The sequence below is a fragment of the Oncorhynchus kisutch genome, linkage group LG30 (genome assembly GCF_002021735.2).
Source record: "Oncorhynchus kisutch isolate 150728-3 linkage group LG30, Okis_V2, whole genome shotgun sequence".
NCBI classification, from domain to species: Eukaryota; Metazoa; Chordata; class Actinopteri; order Salmoniformes; family Salmonidae; genus Oncorhynchus; species Oncorhynchus kisutch.
In genome coordinates, this window is record NC_034203.2 from 49,339,548 (window position 1) to 49,361,086 (window position 21,539).

The 21,539-nt window shown below is 50.1% G+C and overlaps 1 protein-coding gene and 2 pseudogenes across 1 annotated transcript; all 3 read left to right on the forward strand.

Annotated features, from left to right (window-relative positions):
- The first annotated feature begins 15,781 nt into the window (after positions 1-15,781).
- Positions 15,782-20,818, forward strand: LOC116358608 (piggyBac transposable element-derived protein 4-like). Its single transcript, XM_031810134.1, has 6 exons — positions 15,782-16,030; positions 17,159-17,284; positions 17,860-17,973; positions 18,274-18,411; positions 18,589-19,444; positions 19,800-20,818. The coding sequence occupies exons 1-6, from the start codon at positions 15,782-15,784 to the stop codon at positions 20,816-20,818; spliced, it is 2,502 nt and encodes an 833-aa protein (XP_031665994.1).
- Positions 20,819-20,897: 79 nt separating this feature from the next.
- Positions 20,898-21,016, forward strand: LOC116358680 (uncharacterized; annotated as a pseudogene).
- Positions 21,017-21,258: 242 nt separating this feature from the next.
- LOC116358677 (uncharacterized) lies at positions 21,259-21,377 on the forward strand (annotated as a pseudogene).
- The last annotated feature ends 162 nt before the right edge of the window (positions 21,378-21,539 follow it).

Genomic DNA, 21,539 nt, shown 5'->3' on the forward strand with positions numbered 1-21,539 from the left:
CGAGTAAGTCTGCGCTCAGCCCGTGTAGCGTGGGCACGTACGAATCCGCATCTTTCACAAAGTGGAACAGGCCACCGGGTAGGTAGTTCTTAGCCGACTCGTATTTATAACAGCCGTAGGGTATGTCTGTGGTCGCGGTCCTATGTTCACTGAGATTGTGTGTGTATGTACGAATAGGGTTGTGCACTCTGGTGGACGACATAGTCGATGTCTAAGTCGACGACGTGGATCTTGTGTCCCGTGGGATATTTCAGACTATGCGCTATCACAGCAATATGCTTTTCAGCTGCAGAATATGAATCTCTCTGCTCGAGATGGATCTGGACAGGTTGGAGAGTACGGTACGTTGGGTTGCTTGAGCACGAGCGACACTGCTGTCAGTACTTCCAAGAGAATAGGTGCTGCTTCACTGTTGAGCCTGAGCAGCCTGATCGTAAGCATGTTAAGATTTGAATCCGAAAGCACACCGAACGTTTGGGAAAACCAAGGACACCACCTTAGAATGATGTAAGTATTGAGATCGTCCTGTGCACTTGCTTGGGGTGGTATGAGACTGTTGTCCAGCTCACACATGGACCGTTCCTTGTTGATCAACAGCTGTACTCGATTAGGCTTCATATTGTACTCTTTAGTGAGTTCACTTAGAGACTTTGATGACGTGAGGCATATCAACTCTTCCAGTGTTAGCTTGTGCAGCAGAGTAGCCCAGCTCATCTCCTTGCCTCCTGTACTACTGTTGTAGTTGTAATGTCAACGGTGACAGATGAAATGAACCCTCCTCACCCAAGGCTCTTTGTGTATGGGACGGGTGGTTATTGCATAGGTGTGTCAAGATGAATAGTTCATCTCCACCCTCTTGCGGTAAGCCACCAGTTTGTCATTGTAAAAGTCTACAGTGCCTATATTCTCTGCGAAGTTGCAGTTAGTCATTTGTATAGCCTCTCTTTTCACCACCCTAGTGAGCACAACGTACACCGAGGGCTTTATCGGCGACATGGAGAAATGCCTTGGTGGGTGGTAGAGCACTTGCCCGTGCACGGTGCAGCCTTGGCAGTCGTACGTGTTCATCGCCAACATACAGGCCAGCGGGTGCGTGGTCACTGTCCAGTTCATGTGATTCCAATTGGAAGGCGCGACCCTGTACAGGGTTCCCGTCAGACCCCCTCTCACGTAGAACTCGTTGAACTGGCCTTCCGGCTTGAAACGAATGCCTTCCACTACACCCTCCGTGTCTGACATGGAAGGCAATTGCGGGTCCCCCCCTGTTTGCTGCCTGCCCAGCAAGGCAGATGATGGTCTTATCTTTCTTTTGGCAACTTGTATACCGTTGAAGTCCATGTGCCAGATCATGCGCACCTTGCAACCTACCCAGAGCTTGTCCACCTTCAGATAGTCTCTTTCCATGGGGAGGACCCCTTTGCGGTATTTGGGCACGGAAAAGAGCTTGGGCAGCGTCTGGGCAGCTTGCTTCAGCACATCGTACCAAGCGTTCGGTCCTTTGTAGGACGTCCGGGTCCGAGTGACGCTGAGAAACTTGTCCCCCACACGGGCATTGTCTTTCGCCTTGTTCATGTATCTCGTCGTGTATGCCATCTGCTGTTCATCCTGGTGGAAGATCCGCAGCTTGTCTGGTTCGTATTCGGGATCCATAAGGTCTAGCTCGCTGACAGACACCCGGCTCCTGAAAATGCGACGCGATTCTTCCGTGACCGTGTTGAACTGAAGGTACGTCAACGCCTCGGCGTAACCGGGGTCCTTGAACTGCCGCCTGTTGACAAAGAGCGGAGTCGAAGACGAGAGGAGCCCTTCGAACCGCTCCGTTTGCCAAATGCGCAGATTAGATCCCACAGGCTGCAATTGCGAGACGCTGCCCGAGAAGACTATCAGAGGACCCTTTCCTGTTCCGTAGAAGAGAGCAAGGCAGCACAGCATCCTCTCCAGCAGCTCCACGCTCAGCAGACCATACTCGTCTATGATCAGCACGTTCACCCCCAGGAACGGAGGGGCCTCCTCCATGGGGGCCAGGTCCCCTGGGTTCTTAGCCACCCTCAGCTGCTGGAACAGTTTACTACACACCGCACACGATTCGGGTCTCAGTTGTCTACACGAGTGATGTGCGATCACCTCGTTCCGCTCAGGGGGCAAGTCGGACTGGTGCAGTGTATTGAACCGAGACATCACGTTCCAGTATAATTTGCAGTACAGCCGCGTAAAGTCTTCGAGCGACAGCTTGTCGTTCAACAGTTCCTTTTTGAACCCCATCATCTTGTGGAATGTGTAGACTCGGTCCAGCGAGCAGGATTCCATCATGGTTCCCGCTGCCTTGTTGGTCATGGCACTCACAACCACACTGACGTTCATGAGACTTAGCTTCTTCTCCAGCAGTGATATAGAGTACGACTTGCCACAGCCAGCGTCTCCGCTCAGCAGAGCCAGTTTCATATACTCGCCTCGAGACATGTGCAGCTTTACCATTGCTCTCACCCATTGTTCCTGACAGTATCTAGACATTGCCAACATTGCTTTTGTTCTCAGGTCATCCTCTTCCAGACTCTCAGGCTCCCTTACCAGTAGCTCATCTCTGTGTGGCTCAGAGGACCCACTCATGGCCGTATGGTTGACTATATCTCTCTAACTATATCTCTGTAACTATATATCTCCCTAGTACTCTCGTCCTTGTACAAAAGCTACAGAGCAGGTAGATCGTTTGACCAAGGTGAATCGAACAACACCCGCTTTTCAAGGGGTCCTGGTACGACACTTGAAGTCGCCGCCTTAACGGGGAAGTGTTCCTGGTTACTCCGATGACCAGAGGACCTCCCGTCTTTACCCTGATCCTCCAGACCTCTACGTTTCATGAACGCAGAGAGGGACTGTTCCAACCGAAGGGGGTCTTCACGTGAGACTCTATCTACCTCAGAGCTTGCCGCCAAGCTGCTGATGTGAGGGGGAGCTTCGATCCCTTCCAGTACAGAGCGCAAGACTCTGTTCCTCACAGAGTGGGAGCCTCCTTGAGATTCGCTCTGATCCCCACCCAAGCCTGCTGTGAGAGGCACGTACACAACACCTTGAGCCTTCCGCACCCTCAGAGCTCGCTCGCGAACACGCATCAACCCCTCATAGGCCCTTGACACCGTGTCTCTGAACAGTGTCACATAGGAGCTGTACATGTTCTTGCTCGTGTACAGAGCTGCGGTCGTCACCCCTCCCTTTCCCGTGCTTTGTAGGACATTCTGGAGGCCTGCTAACACTTCAATCAAGGGAGCATGCGCTCCGTACTCGAACAACAGCCACGCAAAGTCCTCCGTGTCCACCCTGTCGGTGAGTCTGTATTTGTTGCCATGCGCGTAGGCTCTACAGAAACCAAACTGTTTGGCGTACCACTCGGGCTCCAGGTGAGATAGCATGATGTTTATATTTTCTAACAGCACACTGAACCCAACCGCATGTTTATCACCTACCCTCATCTCAAACAGCTTCTGTAACACCCCGACCGGAGTGACAGACTGACCTGGTTTGAACATGCGATCCTCTGGGATCGACACCGCAAGGTAATGTCTCCCTACCCAATCTAAGTGAGGGTGTGACTCTTCGATCTTGTCCGTGTCACCTGCTGCTTCCTTGGCCTCCACAGCCTTGCTAGTCTGGCTCTCTGACAACTTAGTTCTCAGGGCTTCTCGTTCTTCACAGGCTTCTTGGAGTGCCTCTCTTGTATCCTCCAGCTCCCGTTTACACAACTCAAGTTCATGTAGCGTGTGCCTGCTGGTATCACCCAAGCCGTTGACAGTAGTTTTTAGCGTTGTATCCTCTATCACGTCTCCTGCCGATGTTGGTTCCCCGTCCCATTTCACACGTCCCGCGCTCAACTCAGTTCTTTGATGGAGAAACTCAATCCTCTGTTCATGCTCCACATCCAGTGACTTGTTAAGTTCAAGGATTTGACTTTTCAAGTTTGCTATCATCTTTATGTGGGAACAGTCATCACACTGACCAGATGACTCTTCTCGGGTCCTCTTTCTGCACAGAGATGAACCACTGCGTGTGGAAGGCATGATTCCACAAGCCCTTACCCGTATAACGATGAAAATATAACAACAACCACTATATAGGTTACTCCGAGACACGATTAACAGAAACACAGACACACACACACACACTACACGTTATAGTGCAATACAGAGGGAAGACTTTATTCAGTTTCATAAACAGCACAGGGTTTGGTCCTATGTCTAACAGAGACATGTATCATTAAACACAGCCAGTTATGGGATATGGTTGGCCAGAAAGGAATATCAATATCTACGAGGACACGCCACAGGTCAGTGTGTATAGTCCCTCTGTCGTAGACTGGGACATTTTTATCCGAACATTGGGTAATATACACACAAATTAACTACATACCCTACAGTGAATGTACAACCTTCATGTTACACATTACGTTTGGGCAAAGGACCTTGTGTCCTCACTGCCCGAATCATCCATGTCTCTATTGGCTAAGTACGTGTACCATGTCAATTGGACACGGGTAGATATACATTGCTAACAAAGTCTGGTCAAATCAGGCATCTTTTCCATCAAGGAAGCCACAGATAGCTGAACACGTTCAGCTCGGTGCTTTATCAGGGTTACAGCGTCCTTGGAGAATCCATCAATCGCCGTTATCGGAGTCATTTTCATCTTCAATGGGTAGGGATTCATTTTCAATGTGGTTTCCCAATCCATTTCACCGCCCAAAGTATCACCGCCGACCTGCAGTTTCTGAGATTCCTTGTCAATCTTCGTCAATGTTTCTCTTTGGGACTCAGACAGTCCTTCAGTGTTACACTTAACCTTTGAAATACCGCCACTGGCCCCAAACGTACCACCTGTCACCTCAGTTTTCACAGCTAATTCATTACAGAGCTCTGTGGCAGAGTCCAGGCCTTCTATAGCTTCTTTGTTACATGTTGAGAAGATATTGAATGAACTGTAATATCCACCCACTGTAATAGAGCTGACAAATGCGTAGCCCCACTTTCGTAGGAATTCATCTATAGTGCTGTGAGGGTCTTTGTTCAGTGTGTCCATGTCCTGTTTCAGGGCGCTACTAGGCGTATATGAGGAAACCATCACAGAACCCACTTCACATTGGTAAGTGGTAAGAGAGATGGCTACGTTGTTGCTGGTCGACACACTTTTCTCTACCATGTTTTCCACTGCTTCGGTTTTGCTGAAAGATGCTTCTGCCGAAGCGGTTACGCCGACTAAAGATCCGGACGCTCCCAGGTGCCCCGAAATGGAATCGCTTGAGCCATCGCTGTCCCTTCGTGAGTGCGTGCCAGAATTGCCTTTTTTATGGTACTTGGTTGTCCTGAAGCACTTGATAGCCTTGTGGAACCTCACGGTTCCGGGTACAGTGAACTCATTTTGCTGTTTGCATCTGTTCAAAAAACTGGACATGGGTATAGCCTCCATCTGTCCAAGGCCATGGGGTGTTATGGAATGACCTAAGGGGAAAGTGTAGACTGAAACCGAAGCGTCACAGTAAGCTGCCAAGCCCCAGTCCACCACGATAACGAGTCCAAAGCTCAGTCCCAAAGTCAAGGTTATGACCATGACTGTGATGAGGCATACTTTCTTTGGTATAGTACAAATACACTGAATTACACGAGGTCCCTGTTGGTTAGCATCTCTCAGTTCGGACACGTGCGGTGTAGCCCGGTCTGTCTGGAGTCCTTCATTGTCATCAACAGCAGCGACTGGTTGTTCGTTTCGGACCGTAAGATCATTCAGACCTCGTACCATTTGAACTGCATCTGGACATTGAAGCCGAACCTTCTTTCTGTAGATCACAATTACTACCACGACCACAGCCAAGACAGCAATCACTCCAAGTAATACACCCGGGTTAAAAGTAGTTGGTTGAGCCGGTATAGGTATAGGCTCACACAGAACATCGTGAGTGTTATTACCCAGGGAGATAGGGACAAAGCCTTCTTTGCATGTGGTATGGGGAATGCATAGAATACAGGAATCAGAACAATGGAATCCGTCTTTACACCTACAGGTGTGTCTCTTAGTCAGATCATAATTTTCTCGTGTTTCAAAGTTTAGGTTGGGATCACAGTATGGTTGTAGACGACATATTCTTTCCCGGTTGTACGATGTCATATATTCGTCACTCTTACAAGGTGTACACTGGGGATCTTCACAGGTTCCGCTGTCACCCAACCTGGTCCCAGGTGGACACTTGCAACAATTGTTGTTCAATCCACAGCCTTTGCTCGGGGTAACAAGAAGCACCAGCACCAGTAATGTAAACATGACTGCGACATGGTTTGAAGAAAGAGATGAGCCTTTTTAAAGCCTAGTTAAAGGTTTCACAACAATCCAACCATGGAGGACCCTTTCAACCAATATGTAAGCAGAAACTAAGTAAGTGTTGTCCAACCACTGTTAAACGTATCTAAGTGGAAACATCCAACAGTGGAGGATTCCTCTCCCCAATGTTAAAAATATATATGTAGAAACACCCGACAGTGGAGGATCTATCCAACCAATAGTAAAGTCAGACCCTCCAACAGTGGAGGAATCCTCTACCCAATGTTAAACATATCTTTGTAGAAACGCCCGACAGTGGAGGATCTATCCAACCAATAGTAAAGTAGAAACGTCCAACAGTGGAGGATTCCTCTCCCCAATGTTAAAAATATATATGTACAAACGCCCGATAGTGGAGGATCAATCCAACCAATAGTAAAGTCAGAACCTCCAACCGTGGAGGAATCCTCTACCCAATGTTAAACATATCTTTGTAGAAGCGCCCGATAGTGGAGGATCTATCCAACCAAAAGTAAAGTCAGAACGTCCAACAGTGGAGGAATCCTCTACCCTATGTAGAAACGCCCGACAGTGGAGGATTCCTCTATCCAAGCCTCATGCCAGGGGATTTCCAGATACACGGTATAAATATGCAAGCTGTAACAACTCCCTCAGCATTCACATTCACAGAGGTCCTACTAAGTTGAAACCCAAACCATGGGGACGACCATGAACATAATCTTAATAGTAGTTCTTGTTGCTACATACAAGGTCCTAGCCTTGACCAAGACCTACAATGTCCATTGTCTTAGCGGCTCAACCGTAAGGGTAGATGTTCCTGACATAAACATGTTTTCCAAATATAAAGACTATAAGGAAGTTGTCTGTGTTGCCTGCGGTGTAACGAGCTGTAAAGAAACAAGACTGTTTGATAACTTCAAGAAGAAGAATGATGGTGACAGAATCATGAATGTCCGTAATTTGGCTGGACTAAGTCTGAAAAATTACGGGTCAGATGAAATCGAAGTGTCCTACAAATGTCCTGGAGGAGATGTCAAGAAGGTACTATGTTACACCAGTTCTACCATGAAACAATGCCTGACTACTCAATGTGATGAATGCAAGAATTCAAAGAACTGTGAGGTCTATGTCGGAACCAAGAAGGTTAGTTCTGGTAGAGTGTCTACAGCTAGAGGCACCTATCAAGTTGATACAAAGACCTCAAAAACTGAAAAACTTAAACAGTCCCTGGAAAAGATCAAGACATTTGTCACCTCTGACAAGGCCAAAGGGGTAGCATCGGCAATAGGCGCTACAGTGATCAACAACAAAGACAATATCCTCAAACTAGCCAAGGTTATTGGAGTTCCTGAAGATTCCATGAAGAACATGGATCAGATCATTCGACTGGGTAACTCCTTTTACACGAGAGATTTTGATGGGGGACTAAAGGCATTGGTTGAATTGACTGGTCGGCCACTGAGCCAAGAAGAAGAGGAAGAGATTGAGACCCATTTCGAGGACGGTGAGATCAACTACACCAATCTATTTAGGTACCTCGAGGCTGAAAAGGAGGACCTTGTGAGAGGCCAAGATCTATACCAGGACCACCCAGACAAAAGTGTCCTCTTTTGGGAAAGTTATTGGTTGCATATAATTATCTGTGTTTCAGTAGTGTTGATTATCAGTGCAACTGCTTGTATGGTGTGCTGTTTTTGCTCTTGTATGAGACAGAAATCCAATATGAGAGAAACTGTGTATCATCCACATGCAAAACTGGAAACGTCCACAGCTGTTTAAATGTATACGTTTCTAACCACAGCTGTTAAAAGGCTACCTTTGTAACAGGCTTATGTAACGTCTATTATGTAGTGAATGAATATGAACCTTGGATATGGCAAGTGTACAATCAATGTTTTGTAGGTTTACATTGTTATGGTAATGATATACGTTTCTCCAATATTAAATATACATGCAAAGACTACCGACTCTGACCTTGGTGTGTTCAACCCCATTGAGATAGCATAGCTCATCCTTAACAATGCAGATTGACCGTGTATCATCCAACCAGTAGTTATTCATCCCCATCGAGGAATATTATTACACGGTTTGTCTCAAATGGAACGGTGAGGTTGTCCTTGTACACACAGCTCAGTGTCGACCGGACGACAACCATGTCTGCATCCAGGATCATTGAGCTCACCCAAGATGCAGAGGGCGTACCTCTAGAGGTCTCGACTCAGATGGAACTTATTGTAAACTGGACCAAGGTGAACGGATCGGGGACAACACGGTTTCTACTTAACAACACAGACTCTGTGCGTCTGTGGTATCAGAAGCTCGACCGTGGGGCTGAGATCAACAAACATTTCATAGAATTACACATCAATAGAACGGGTTCAGAAGACATGTTTCTGTTTGTAGACTCTTTTCATAAACCTGTCGTTTACCTATGTGAACCTCGCCATGGTACTGGTGGTAAAGTTGTCCAAAGCGTTGAGTTCGGGGAACTCTAACTTTCTAATTAAAACACACTTCATACAGCAAGGGCTCACCTTTCCCACCCAGGACCATTCATTCAAACAGGGCTCGTGTATCCAACCAAAGATAAGTCTACGGGCCAAACAGGGCTCATGTATCCAACAATGGGTCATGTATCATACCACTATTCAGACTGTAAAATATATATAGAGAGATGCAGCTCAACACAGTTCCATTATTCACAACCTCTGGTCTGTATAATGAATTGCCAGTTGTTGAAGAGTTACAAGGACGACGTAGCCGAGAGGCATGGGTACATCAGACCTATCGTGGATGGGGTCCTGACAAACGACCCCGATGATGTGAATCTACTCAGGTATTTTCACAGTAAGGGTAATCAGGTTAAGATGATGCATAAGCTCATCGAACACTGCCTCCAGACCGAGGAACTAGCGGCGAGATTCCTCAAGGTGTTACGTGAAACGAATCTGTACTTATATGATGACCTGAAAGAAAACAAACCACGGGGAAAGTTCGGTGAGTACAACCACATATATAGTGAAACAAGGCCTGGAATGGATCATCACGCTCTCTATAACTAAACTACTCTCCTGTGTCTTTGTGTCAGTCAGGAAAGATCCTCCCGTCGTGAAATTGACGGACAAGGTACGCGCTGCACTCGGTGACAAGATCCACCATCTATGGTCCATGACTATGACACCCTCCTACAACCGGAGGATCACAGATATCATGTCCGCTCTAGACCTACTGGTGTTTCACAGCCAACTGCTTCCAGAAGAACGTGCAGAGTTCCAGTTAAACCGCAACAATGGCTATGCTATGATTGTGCAACTGGAAGAGATGTGCAGGGACACTACCATCCCTGAACCGAACCGAAAGTTCATCTCCTTGGTAGTGTCTTCCTTTAACATGCATGTGTTTGATATTCCCAACAATATAAAGATGCGAATGGGAGATGTCTTTGTGTATGTGTAGTACAGTGCTTCCTGTACCAACCCATGTTGTTTATCTGTGTATTATAAAGGCAATAAACACTGGTGAAAATAACTGTTTCGATGTTTCCCTTTATTACCATACGAGTCCTTTACTTATATGTACATTAACAAAGGCCCATAGGATGATAGGCACTATATCCTGACCTTTACAAAAAATAAGGTGTACATTACACATGTCTCTGGTTGATTATCCTATTGTCTAGTGGAGTCAATGAGCGTGATGGATATATCACAAACAATCACACATACACTATGTTATTTTATTCCAAGTACAATAACTTGTTCAATAGATACACATTGGTAGAGAGTCCTAGTTGAGCACTGACGATATGGGACAAGAACCCTTGTGAGGTCCCAAGAACGGATGAAATCACAACCCTATAACTCATCCTATAACTCATAGAGTTGAAATGAATATTGGTGGAACACATGTCACAAGAGTATGGCACAGAAAAACACTCTCACAGACAGTCCAGGTGATATAGTTTATTGTACACAACACAGACTTGTATCACAGATCACATTGTCCTTAGTACTGGTGCATTCTGCCTTCTTTATCCCTCACATTAAGATCCCACATCAAGATCCCATTTGTCACCACAAGGTACATTTCACAATGCCGCGTCTACTGTGAGTGAGTCTTCGCAGTCGAATCGGACTAGACCGTCGCACACAGAGAACCCGTACTCGGATCCAGGTCTCGGTTTCTTCAGGGTCCACAGTTCGCAGACGTATTTCATTGTCTTAGCCATTAATCGGCAATCCACCTCGGTCCAGTACTTAGCCCTAATCGTCGCCGGGATCTTTGTGAACCCGGCCAGCTTCATACCCATTTTGTAATAGTCGCAGTCCTGAGAAGAAGCGCCCCCGACTCTCCAGAGTAGACTCTTCATCTCTCGGCACCACGAGGAAAAGGCCTTGTGGTTGGTCACCACTCCGGTCATCAATCTCTTAATTCCCAGTCCCCTCGGAACTATGTTATAATCGGTGCCACACAGCGCCATGAAAAAGAGCTTTTCCCTTCGCTCCGTCTCGTCTCGGATTACATTTGGTTTGATACGCAGGTAAAAGTGCCTGCCCGCTCGGTTCATCCTCATGAAACGACCGTAACTGCCCCTCGGTACCATTCCGTTCTTGTACGCATTACTCAACTGCTTGATGCCGCCCATGACACGTTTCTTGTCTTTGCTCTGTGCCACGCTATATTCCGCGCAGTCGTCTAGGTAGGGCTCGGGGACCTCGTCCTCCTGCTGACACAAGATCTTCCTCTTCTTACCGGTACATGGTGGGGTTGCCGATTCGGAGCCGGATAGCGGACTCTGGTCAGATGCGGGGCATATCGTTTCGAAGATGTAACACACCGCCTTTGTACTGACACAGCCCTTGTCTACGGTGAGCCCCAACTGATCCAATCTGTCCCGGGCGTTCGACTCGAAAAACCTAGACAGGAAGGTGCGGTAGAGAGATCCCCTTATCCCGACTCTGTACAGGTGCATAGCTACTGTTTTCTTTAAGTTGACGATACCGTGCTTGTCCAGAATGACCTCGAATGAGTCGTGTTCCTTTCGAGTCATCTGAAGCAGGTACTCGTCCTCAGCGCCGATGTCGCAGAGCACTCGGAACCTATCGTCACTTGAAGCCAAGTCCTTAAAACTAAGCTTGGGTGGGTGCTTGTCAGGAATGTCAAACAGCAGCTCCCCGAAGGTCGACATGTGCATGTCTCGCTCCTCGCGGTAGCTCTTATTGTCTAGCCTCATAGTAATGCCCTCGCGGCCACAAGCCGTCAGCACGGCCACCAGGTCCGAGTCTCCTGTGCACACGGTCACGCTACCTTTCAGAACGTTTGCCAACTCCACGAGCAGTGTGTCGGCCTCTGTGCTCGTACATGCTAGACAGGCGTCTCTCAGTGTAGACAATTGTATAGTCATGGGGTCCGCGAAGGTTGCCATAAAGATGCCCTCGTGTCCCTCAGGCCTGTCTATCGAGCCGTCGGCATAACTGGCATCTAGGTCTGACAGTCCACACTCAGGAGGGTTCAGCTCTTCGAGCGTGTTGGCGAATAGACAGTCGTCCTGGCACTCCTGGTACTCCAGGTACCTCTGGTGGAAAGACACCAGGTTATCGACCGAGGTTCCCTCTAGGAGCTGATCCTCAGAGGAGTCTCCCTTGGCTCCGGTCACTAGAAACAGCTTGTTTTTCATACCCATGTCGGCCAAAAGCTTCATCATGGTGTATTCTATTGCACACAGATTACGCTTACAGAAGTCAATGTGAGGTACGGGGGTATGTTTTAGTCTCATTTCCCTCACAGCAGGTTTAGGAGCTCTCGCTCCGTCCTTTACAAGGACTACACACTGACTGCCTGCCCTTTCCGAGATGTAACAACTCGCCAGGGTTCTGGCCATGCTAACTATGGACGTCTGAGGATCATCCCAGATATAGTCAGTGTCCTTCACTTTGTGGATTACCATGAGATGGTCTATCAGAGTCCAATCCTGTTTTTGCCACGGTCTGTCGATCAATTCAAACGGAGCCAGGTGAGGGTTTGCGAGCATCGCGTGAATGGCCTTGTGTTTCAACCCCATTTCGGTCAATGTGTTATTCCGTGGAACGGGAGCGGGACTGCGTTGGTCTAAAGTTTATCTAGAGGGACAGTGTAACCGGGCAATATGTAGCCCTGGGTCCCTCTTGGTCGGAGTCTTTGTCGTGCACCTCAGCGGGTGAACGCTGCGAGGTTGGAGCTCTCGGCCCTCGTTGGCCAATGGGCCCTGCTACAACGACCTGATCTAGCGCTAGCGGCACGCGAGCCCTGTTTGGAAGGTTTGCAAGGGCTCTATTGCGGTGCTAGCAAGGACACTAGATGCACGTTTAGTACTCTTCACCCTGGTTGATTCCAAACAGGAGAGACTGAATTGACTTCTCGGTTGATTGTCACCGGTACACTCTTCCTGGTGTTCACTTTGGCTTGGTTGAAAAGTATGTTCCTGTAACACAGATCGGTAGGCTCTAATCGGGAGGACTCTCCCCTTGCATTTGACTCTCCGCTGGCCTCGAGTCTCTCGACTCTCATGTTCACACACGTAGGAGCCAGACAGTTGAGCACCTGGGAGCAGAAACAGTTCAGCCACGGGAACTTGCGGCGCATAGTCTTAGAGATCGTTGGCCTTAAACAACTCCGTATGGTAACCTGGTTGGTGCCTGGCCTGACTATCACCAGATACGCAGCAGACCGCTCTGCCATGCTGGGGTACGTGAGCGAGAACATCAGCCACGTAAGCCACAGTTGCGTGTTGTATCGCCACAAGGTGGCCTGGTCAAGAATGTCTTTGTTCCGGGTCTTAAGCTCCAGCAGTGTTACGTTTCCGGTTACGGTGTCGTGGGCCACTAGGTCCACCTCTGTGTAGAAGCCCCATGTGCAGTGGATGGACTTGCAGCCCTGCGTACAGCCATTGTGGTACGTGTAGGATCCGGGTTTACGGAACCTATCGGGCGTTGGCACACCGGCAACCTTGAGGCCTGCGCAAATGGGAGCAAGACGCAGAGCCTCGAGCTGCGTGAGAATGAGGCGGGATACGGGGCCTACGTCGCACAGTCTCTTCTTTCCGTTGAACACGCCCTTGCACTGAGAGTCTACCGCAACGCCTATGCCTGTGGACATACGGCTCCTATCCCACAGACGTCTGCAGGCGTCTGGAGTCAGGGCTCTACACCTGAAAAGTTGCAGCAGCGCTTCCTTGAACGCAGACCCCTTGGAATCGGGCGCGTTAAGGTTTCTTAGGTACTCAGGCAGCCACTCAAGCGAGCTCTCGGGGTTGGCGTTCAGTTCCTTCACAACCCTGGTGAACAGATCCATGCTTATCATATTGTGCCCGGCTGAGCGCTTCCTGCAGCACATGATAGAAGTTAGGGTTCTGGTGATACCCTTAACTTTGTACCAACGATGGTCGGCTGTAGACTTGGCACACAGCTCACCACCGGAGCCCCGGAACTCGATCACAGGGTCCTGGAGCTTCATTGTATTAAATGTTCTATGAGCGGTAGGTTGCTGCTGTGATAACCGTATCCCTTTGTGAGAAACAGAAAGTGGCACGGCCAAGTTGAACAGTCAGTAAGTAAAGAAGTACAAAGCAGAAGCTGGGAACCGGGATCAAGGATCAAGGGATCCCCTGTTAGAGATTAGAGATATGAATCGCAAAAAACCAATCATGGGAGGCGTTGAGTCTCTGATATCCGGGAGCAAGGAGCTGTTTAACAGCAGAAAGTCTTGGGTCCCAAACGGCCCCATACTGAGCGCGGCCCGTTTCAGGGGCAAGCTGGGAGCCTCCATTGCTGTCATCACATCTCTCACGGTGGGGTTTCTTACCATCCCCAACAACATTCTCTACTTCATCAACAACAAGCATGGTTCAAGGACCACATGCAGGCAGGATACCACTTCCTCTTCCGAAGGCAGACCTGACTACGAGTACGCGTACATCCACTCGGGGATTGCCCTCATCACGCTCGGCTGTCTTGCCATGGTGGTGAGCATAGTACTCAGCTACTTTGCCTCCAAGAGCAAGCGCAAAATGGACGACTCCGAAGGCCCCTACAAGCGTCCAGAGGCCGTCAGGAGCACCAGGACCGTGATTGCGTGCCTCATCATGATGAACATTGAGCTCTTCATGGCTGTGATCGCGGGTTGCATGGAGCTGCTTTACCAACCTATGATAAGCGACGCACAAAGGTTGCATAACATGGAGTGCGCTATCGCAGTGTTCAACATCATAATCTACATCATGTACGTGGTGACCATGGTGCTGACGTCAACCGTGCTTAAGGCGAAGCACGAAGTAGCCACCACGGTTGATGCTCCACGAGACATCCCCGAGACCGGGGCCATCCCCTACACAGCTCGTGACTACTTCAGCAGAAGCATCAACTCTTACAATTCACAGTCAAGTTTCATTTAAGGACCTCTAGCCCTCCCCCACAAAGTCTCAGCCCATACAGCTGAGGGGCAAAGGGGAACGTGGAGTTGTACCGCAGTTCGACCACACAGGCAGTCACCAGCCCCTCTGTGCTCACCTGAGATCATTGGAAGACCTTTGCTTAACCCTCCCGGCAATTATTATATTTTACAAGGAACCCTAAGTGTACTTTGTGCTTACATTCCATTTTGTCAGGAGCTACATCAACAATAGAGAGAAGCAGATGCTTTGTACTGGGGCCTTGGGAAGACATGACACCAACCTTGCATGCAGTCCCTCAAGAATAGACCCTACGTGCCATTCTAAACAATTGTTATATAACACGTGGCCTATTTTCTATTTAGTTCCTTATTAGATCACGGAAACAAATGATACATTGGCGACAGCAAGGGAACTTTTGTCCAACCCAGTGGCCCACTATCCTGTTTCACTTGACCATACCCCTCATAAGCTTTGCTATGTATGTGAATAAATGACAAGGGAACAATGTACTGAGAGTGGTGAGTTTTTATTGACACATGTTCACAAAAAGTCATATATTGTAAATAGGCACATGCCAAGTGTTAGGTGTGTATGGCGATGAGAACCCATACACTGTCCCGTTCATATTAGCGGTCATCGTCACTTCTTTATTACAACCAGAGCAACATTGCAGCTAGGACAGTGGTAGAGGGTGTCAAGAAATTCATTCTTGAAGAAGGGGTATATGCAGCATCCCACCACACACAGGCAATTTGCTGAGATGTACTTAGAGCCTCCAGTCCTCACACACCCAGGGGGTAATATCAGTCCATTAGCCATACACACGGAAAGAACACGACGTTGGTTATAGAGGTTTCAACAGAGACATTGCAAACCTTTGAATAGCTCTCTGACAGCAACTACAACTATCTTCGCTCTCTAATCAAACTCTTAGGACAACCTAAGCTTAGCCCCTATCATATCCTATCCTATCCTATCCTACCCTCGTAACTCCTTCATCCACCTCAGGTAACCACAGACTTTACTAAGGATATGGCAGCCTGGTACGACTGCCTCCTCTTGAAGGACAGGACCCTGACAGATTACGAGAAGGAAAAGCTGGACCGTGTGAACGTGAGAGCCGGCAGCGCCGAAGGTGGCGATGTGACTATAGGCCCAACGGACAGTCTCTTCACCAGACCCTTGTATGTGCCGTTAACGCACTACCACCATCTCGACGCCCTATTAGCCATCATGGCGTGCTACGTCTCCCCGAGAGTGAAAAGTTTGTGCGACTATCCCGTGAGACGTGTTCACATTGAACCAGGGCAGCTGCTCCATCACGCATCACAATCCCCCGTCAAGTCAGCGAGGAGAGGAGAAGAGTAAGCAAAGTATAGATACGATAAGGGTAAAAAGAGAACATCACCATCCTATTCACTCTACACACACTCACAAGTGGAAAGACACTGATCCAACCTGGACATGGTCCCCATAGCCTTATGTGGCCAGTGACCACAGCCATTGATGGAACAGCCAGCCCTCAAGACATGGACTCCACTGCCAGCTACCAAGACCTGAGGCTCATTTCAAATCATTACAAAATCACTGTACAGCATGTACTGATGACACAGAATATGAATAAAAAGCTCAACAGCCCTTCTCACAGTTCAGGTCCTGTTGTTACATTTACTAGTCATCTCTACCCCTACACCTCTCTTTCAGTCATTACTATGCAAGGCATACCTCACAGTGTTTCATATCACACATAGGATAGACTCTGCACTCCCAGCACTTACACAGACGAGGGGTAGCACTATGCATCACATTCCCAACTCTATTTCAGGTACAACTTAGTGTTTACATGGGGATGGAAATGTAGCACATACCCCTGACAGAAATGGTGAATCGGTCAGCCCTAGCAAGCAACTCCCGAATGCACTCTGTGAGACTGAGACAGAGTGGCATATTGTAGCCTAAGTCAGGTGCATATATTATAGACACAGAGATATTTAGCCAGAGACTAGGACAGTGTGTATGAGAGACAAACCAATAGACAGGGACGAAGTGCAGCCACTATCACCTACATGGGATGAAGAAGGACATGAAACCAACAGTAGGGGGGGCGACGGGAAGGTACATGCCGAAACACACCGGGTGACAGGATGGTTAGGATTACTATCATGCTCACCAGACACAGTGGTCCTAACCAACATTATATGTTATTTCTATAGTTTACAATAGTTTTGGAAGACTTTTGGAAATAGTTAGTTGATAATCGGGGACAGCCTGCCACTTCGCACACAGGGCCCTTGCCCGGAATGTGTCGCGTGTGAATTCTGGGGCAGGACGTTTGACTAGTATCCACCTGGTGGTAGTGTGGTATAAGAAATAAATTGTAATAACCCTCCTGTTGTCTCGGCGGGTCAGAGTGACCCCGGGCAGGGTTACGAGTTGATCCCCCGTGTCTGTGTGGGTCAGAGTGACCCCGGGCAGGGTTACGAGTTGATCACCCGTGTCTGTGTGGGTCAGAGAGACCCTGGCAGCCTTAGCAAGGTGTATGTTGTAACCCTCCTACCCCTGTCTGGTCCGGGTCATAGTGACCCAACACTACCACCTGGTGGATACTAGTCAAACAGCAAGGTGTATGTTGTAACCCTCCCCCCCTGTGTGGGCGGGATCATAGTGACGTCAGAGTGACCCCGGGCAAAGTTACGAGTTGATTCCCCGTGTCTGTGTGGGTCAGTGTGACCCTGGCAGCCTTATCAAGGTGTATGTCGTAACCCTCCTACCACTGTCTGGTCTGGGTCATAGTGACCCAACACTACCATCTGGTGGACACTAGTCAAAGGTCCTGCCCCAGAATTGACACCCGCCACATTCCGGGCAAGGGCCCTGTGTGCGAAACGTGTGCTCCTCCCCCCCGTACTGCCCTTGGGCCCCGTGTGAGTTTGGGTATTGATTCTAAAAACGCCCCCCTGCTACACTGTCTTCCTTTGGTTGTGGAAATTGTGCCTTTTGGGTATGGTTGTTGTTACAATACCCTACCCCTGTCTGGTCCGGGTCATAGTGACCCCGGCCAGCGTTACGAGTTGATTCCCCCCCCCCCCCCCCCTGTCTGTGTGGGTCAGAGTGACCCCGGCAGCCTTATCAAGGTGTATGTCGTAAGCCTCCTACCCCTGTCTGGGCCGGGTCATAGTGACCCCGGCCAGCGTTACGAGTTGATTCCCCCCCTGTCTGTGTGGGTCAGAGTGACCCCGGCAGCGTTAGCAAGGTTTATGTTGTAACCCTCCTACCACTGTCTGGTCTGGGTCAGAGTAACCCTGGCCCTGTGTTACAAGTTGTTCCCCTGTGTCTGGGCCGGGTCAGAGTGACCCTGGCACCACTTGTCCACAAGAACTCAGTGCAAGACCTCGTTGCAATCACACGGGGAGGCCTGCCAAGCGTACCGGACGGGCCGAAGGGTCCGAAGGAGCAGACAGGGCCGACCGCTCGCGTGCCTCGTCCGTTCGCGTGCCTCGTCCTATTCACGTGGCCACTGTAAGGCCGCCGTAGAGAGGCTACTAATATTGTCAGGAAGAAGAAGAAGGAAGAAGAAGGAAGAAGAAGAAGACGAGGACAACGACGAGGAGGAATACGACCCCGCCGAGCGTGAGCCCTCCGCCTACGACTGTAAGCCGGCCGTACAGAGGCTACTAATATTGTCAGGAAGAAGAAGGAGAAGAAGAAGAAGGAAGAAGAAGAAGAAGCAGAAGAAGATGAGGACTATGATGAGGACGATGATGAGGAGGAATACGACCCCGCCGAGCGCGAGCCCTCCGCCTACGACGCCTCGCAGTCCTTGTTTGAGCGCGGCTCAGGTCCTGGAACAGATATCCTCCAGTGTCGACCAAGAAGACGAGGAAGACTACATGGAATCCGAAGAGGAGGACGTTTCGGAAGATGAAGACGGTGAGGAATACAACCCCGAGCGTGATGCGGACGACGACGACGACGACGACGACGACTCGGCCTCACGGTCGTGCTCCTCTTCGGAGGAAGAGCGAGAGGGAGAACGAGAGGGAGACACGGCCGCTGCCCGAGAGCGAGACACAGCCAGAGAGCCAGAGCGAGACAGAGAGGACGCGGCGGCAGCCGCCCGAGCCCAAAGGGAGACGTTGCTGTCAAAGAACGGCAAAATCAAATGGTCCTCCGTGGCCTATCGCGGCCCGGACCGGCCCCGCGCCATCCGCCGCCCCGGCTCCATCGTGACGCCGGGCCCCACGGCCTACGCCGCGTCGCGAGCGCTCGACATCGAGTCCGCCTTCCGGCTGTTTGTCACACCGGCGATAGAAAGGATCATTGTGGACATGACAAATCTGCAGGGGGTGAGAAAATACGGCGACGGCTGGCGACCCATGGACTCCACCGACCTGCGCGCCTACGTAGGGCTGCTGATCCTAGCCGGCGTCTACAGGTCCCGAGGCGAGGCCGCGGCCAGCCTGTGGGACGCCGAGAGCGGCAGGACCGTGTTCCGCGCCACCATGCCGCTCAAGGTGTTTCACAAGTACTCGAGGCTGCTGCGATTCGACGACCGCCAGTCGAGACCCGCCAGACTCGCCACCGACAGACTGGCGGCCATAAGAGAGGTATGGGACCTGTGGGAGGAGCGGCTGCCGGCCCTCTACAACCCGGGGCCCGACCTGACGGTGGACGAACAACTGGTCCCGTTCAGAGGTACCGTCTATGTATCTGTGTATGTGCGTGTAGCATAGAGAGGTAGCACTAGTAGCGTGGGCAGTAGTAGCAATTTGGCAGTAGTAGCAATCCGCAGTAGTAGCAATGGGCAGTAGTAAGCGGCGGCGGCGGCGGCGGCGGCGGCGGCGGCGGCTCCGTGCTTCTACACCTACATCGCTTGCTGTTTGGGGTTTTAGGCTGGGTTTCTGTACAGCACTTTTGAGATATCAGCTGATGTACGAAGGGCTATATAAATAAATTTGATTTGATTTGATTTGTGTAACATAAACGCAGTGTCCCCGCTTTAACGATGACGCTGCTAATCTCCTCTCCCCTCCCTTCTCACCACCGAAAGGACGCTGTCCTTTCCGGCAGTACATTCCCAGCAAGCCGGCCAAATACGGCATCAAGTCGTGGGTGGCCTGCGACGCCAAGTCCAGCTACGCTTGGAAGATGCAAGTCTACACCGGCAAGGCGGCCGGCGGAGGCCCCGAGAAGAACCAGGGCGCCCGCGTCGTCCTCGATCTGACCGAGGGACTGCCGGCCGGTCACAACGTCACGTGTGACAATTTCTTCACCTCCTACGAACTGGGCCAGCGGCTCCTCGAGAGGAACCTCACCATGGTGGGCACGGTGAGAAAGAACAAGGCCGAGCTCCCGCCCGCGCTGCTCCAGTCAAAGGGCAGACAGGTCCTGTCCTCCAGGTTCGCCTTCACGCCCACCGCCACTCTAGTGTCCTACCTGGCAAAGAGAAATAAGAACGTGCTACTTCTGAGCACGCTGCACGCGGAGCCCGACGTTAGCGATCGCCGCGACCGGAAGCCGGCCCTCATCCTAGACTACAACTGCAACAAGGGCGGCGTGGACAACCTAGACAAGGTGGTCGGGACCTACAGCTGCAGACGGATGACCGCCCGCTGGCCCCTGGTCATCTTCCACAACATCCTCGACGTGTCCTCCTACAACGCCTTTGTCATATGGCGAGAGATCAAGCCCGACTGGATGCCTGGGAAGCGGAACAAGAGGAGGGTGTTCCTGGAGCAGCTCGGAAAGGCACTCGTGAAGCCCTTGATACAAAGAAGGCAGCGGCTCCCCCGCACCCAAGCCGCGTCCGCACTTGTCAAAGTCCTACAGAGTGCCACCGCCGAGGCTCGTCCGCCAGCCCGGGAACAAGCCGCTGGCCCGGCCGCCGCCGCCCCAGCCGCCCCGCCGGTGGCGAGTAAGAGGAAGAGGTGTCAGCTCTGCCCACCCAAGAAGGACGCCAAGACCTACACCGCGTGCTGCAGGTGTAACAAATACATCTGCAAAGGCTGTTCACACGCATACTGTCAAACTTGTGCCCACTGGGCCTTTAGCCAAGACGGGACAGGGTGACCCGGGGGGGACACTGTGTGCTAGGCATAATAGGAGGACAACGGGAGGGTTAACATAGTGCACCAAGAGATAGTTTCTCGCTTACGACCACACCGGCCTGAGTACGCCTGATCTTGTCTGATCTCGAAAGCTAAGCAGGGTCGGGCCTGGTTAGTACTTGGATGGGAGACCGCCTGGGAATACCAGGTGCTGTAAGCTTTTTGTCAACTCTTTGTCCGTTTTTTCCCACAAGGCTTAAATATGTGCCCTTGCTTTGAAATAACTAAGCAAGGTTAGTTTGTATTTCATCCAACAATCTGTCCTACAAATTATGGCTACAGTATATGCAATTTCTTCCACTTTTTGAGTGACACAAAGATGCTTATCTAAATGGTGAAAATGCAACAGCTGTTAATCAGACTCACTTTCACTTAACATAGTGCACCAAGAGATAGTTTCTCGCTTACGACCACACCGCCCTGAGTACTCCTGATCTCGTCTGATCTCGGAAGCTAAGCAGGGTCGTGCCTGGTTAGTACTTGGAAGGGAGACCGCCTGGGAATACTAGGTGCTGTAAGCTTTTTGTCAACTCTTTGTCCGTTTTTTCCCACAAGGCTTAAATATGTGCCCTTGCTTTGAAATAACTAAGCAAGGTTAGTTTGTATTTCATCCAACAATCTGTGCTACAAATTATTTCTACAGTATATGCAATTTCTTCCACTTTTTGAGTGACACAAAGATG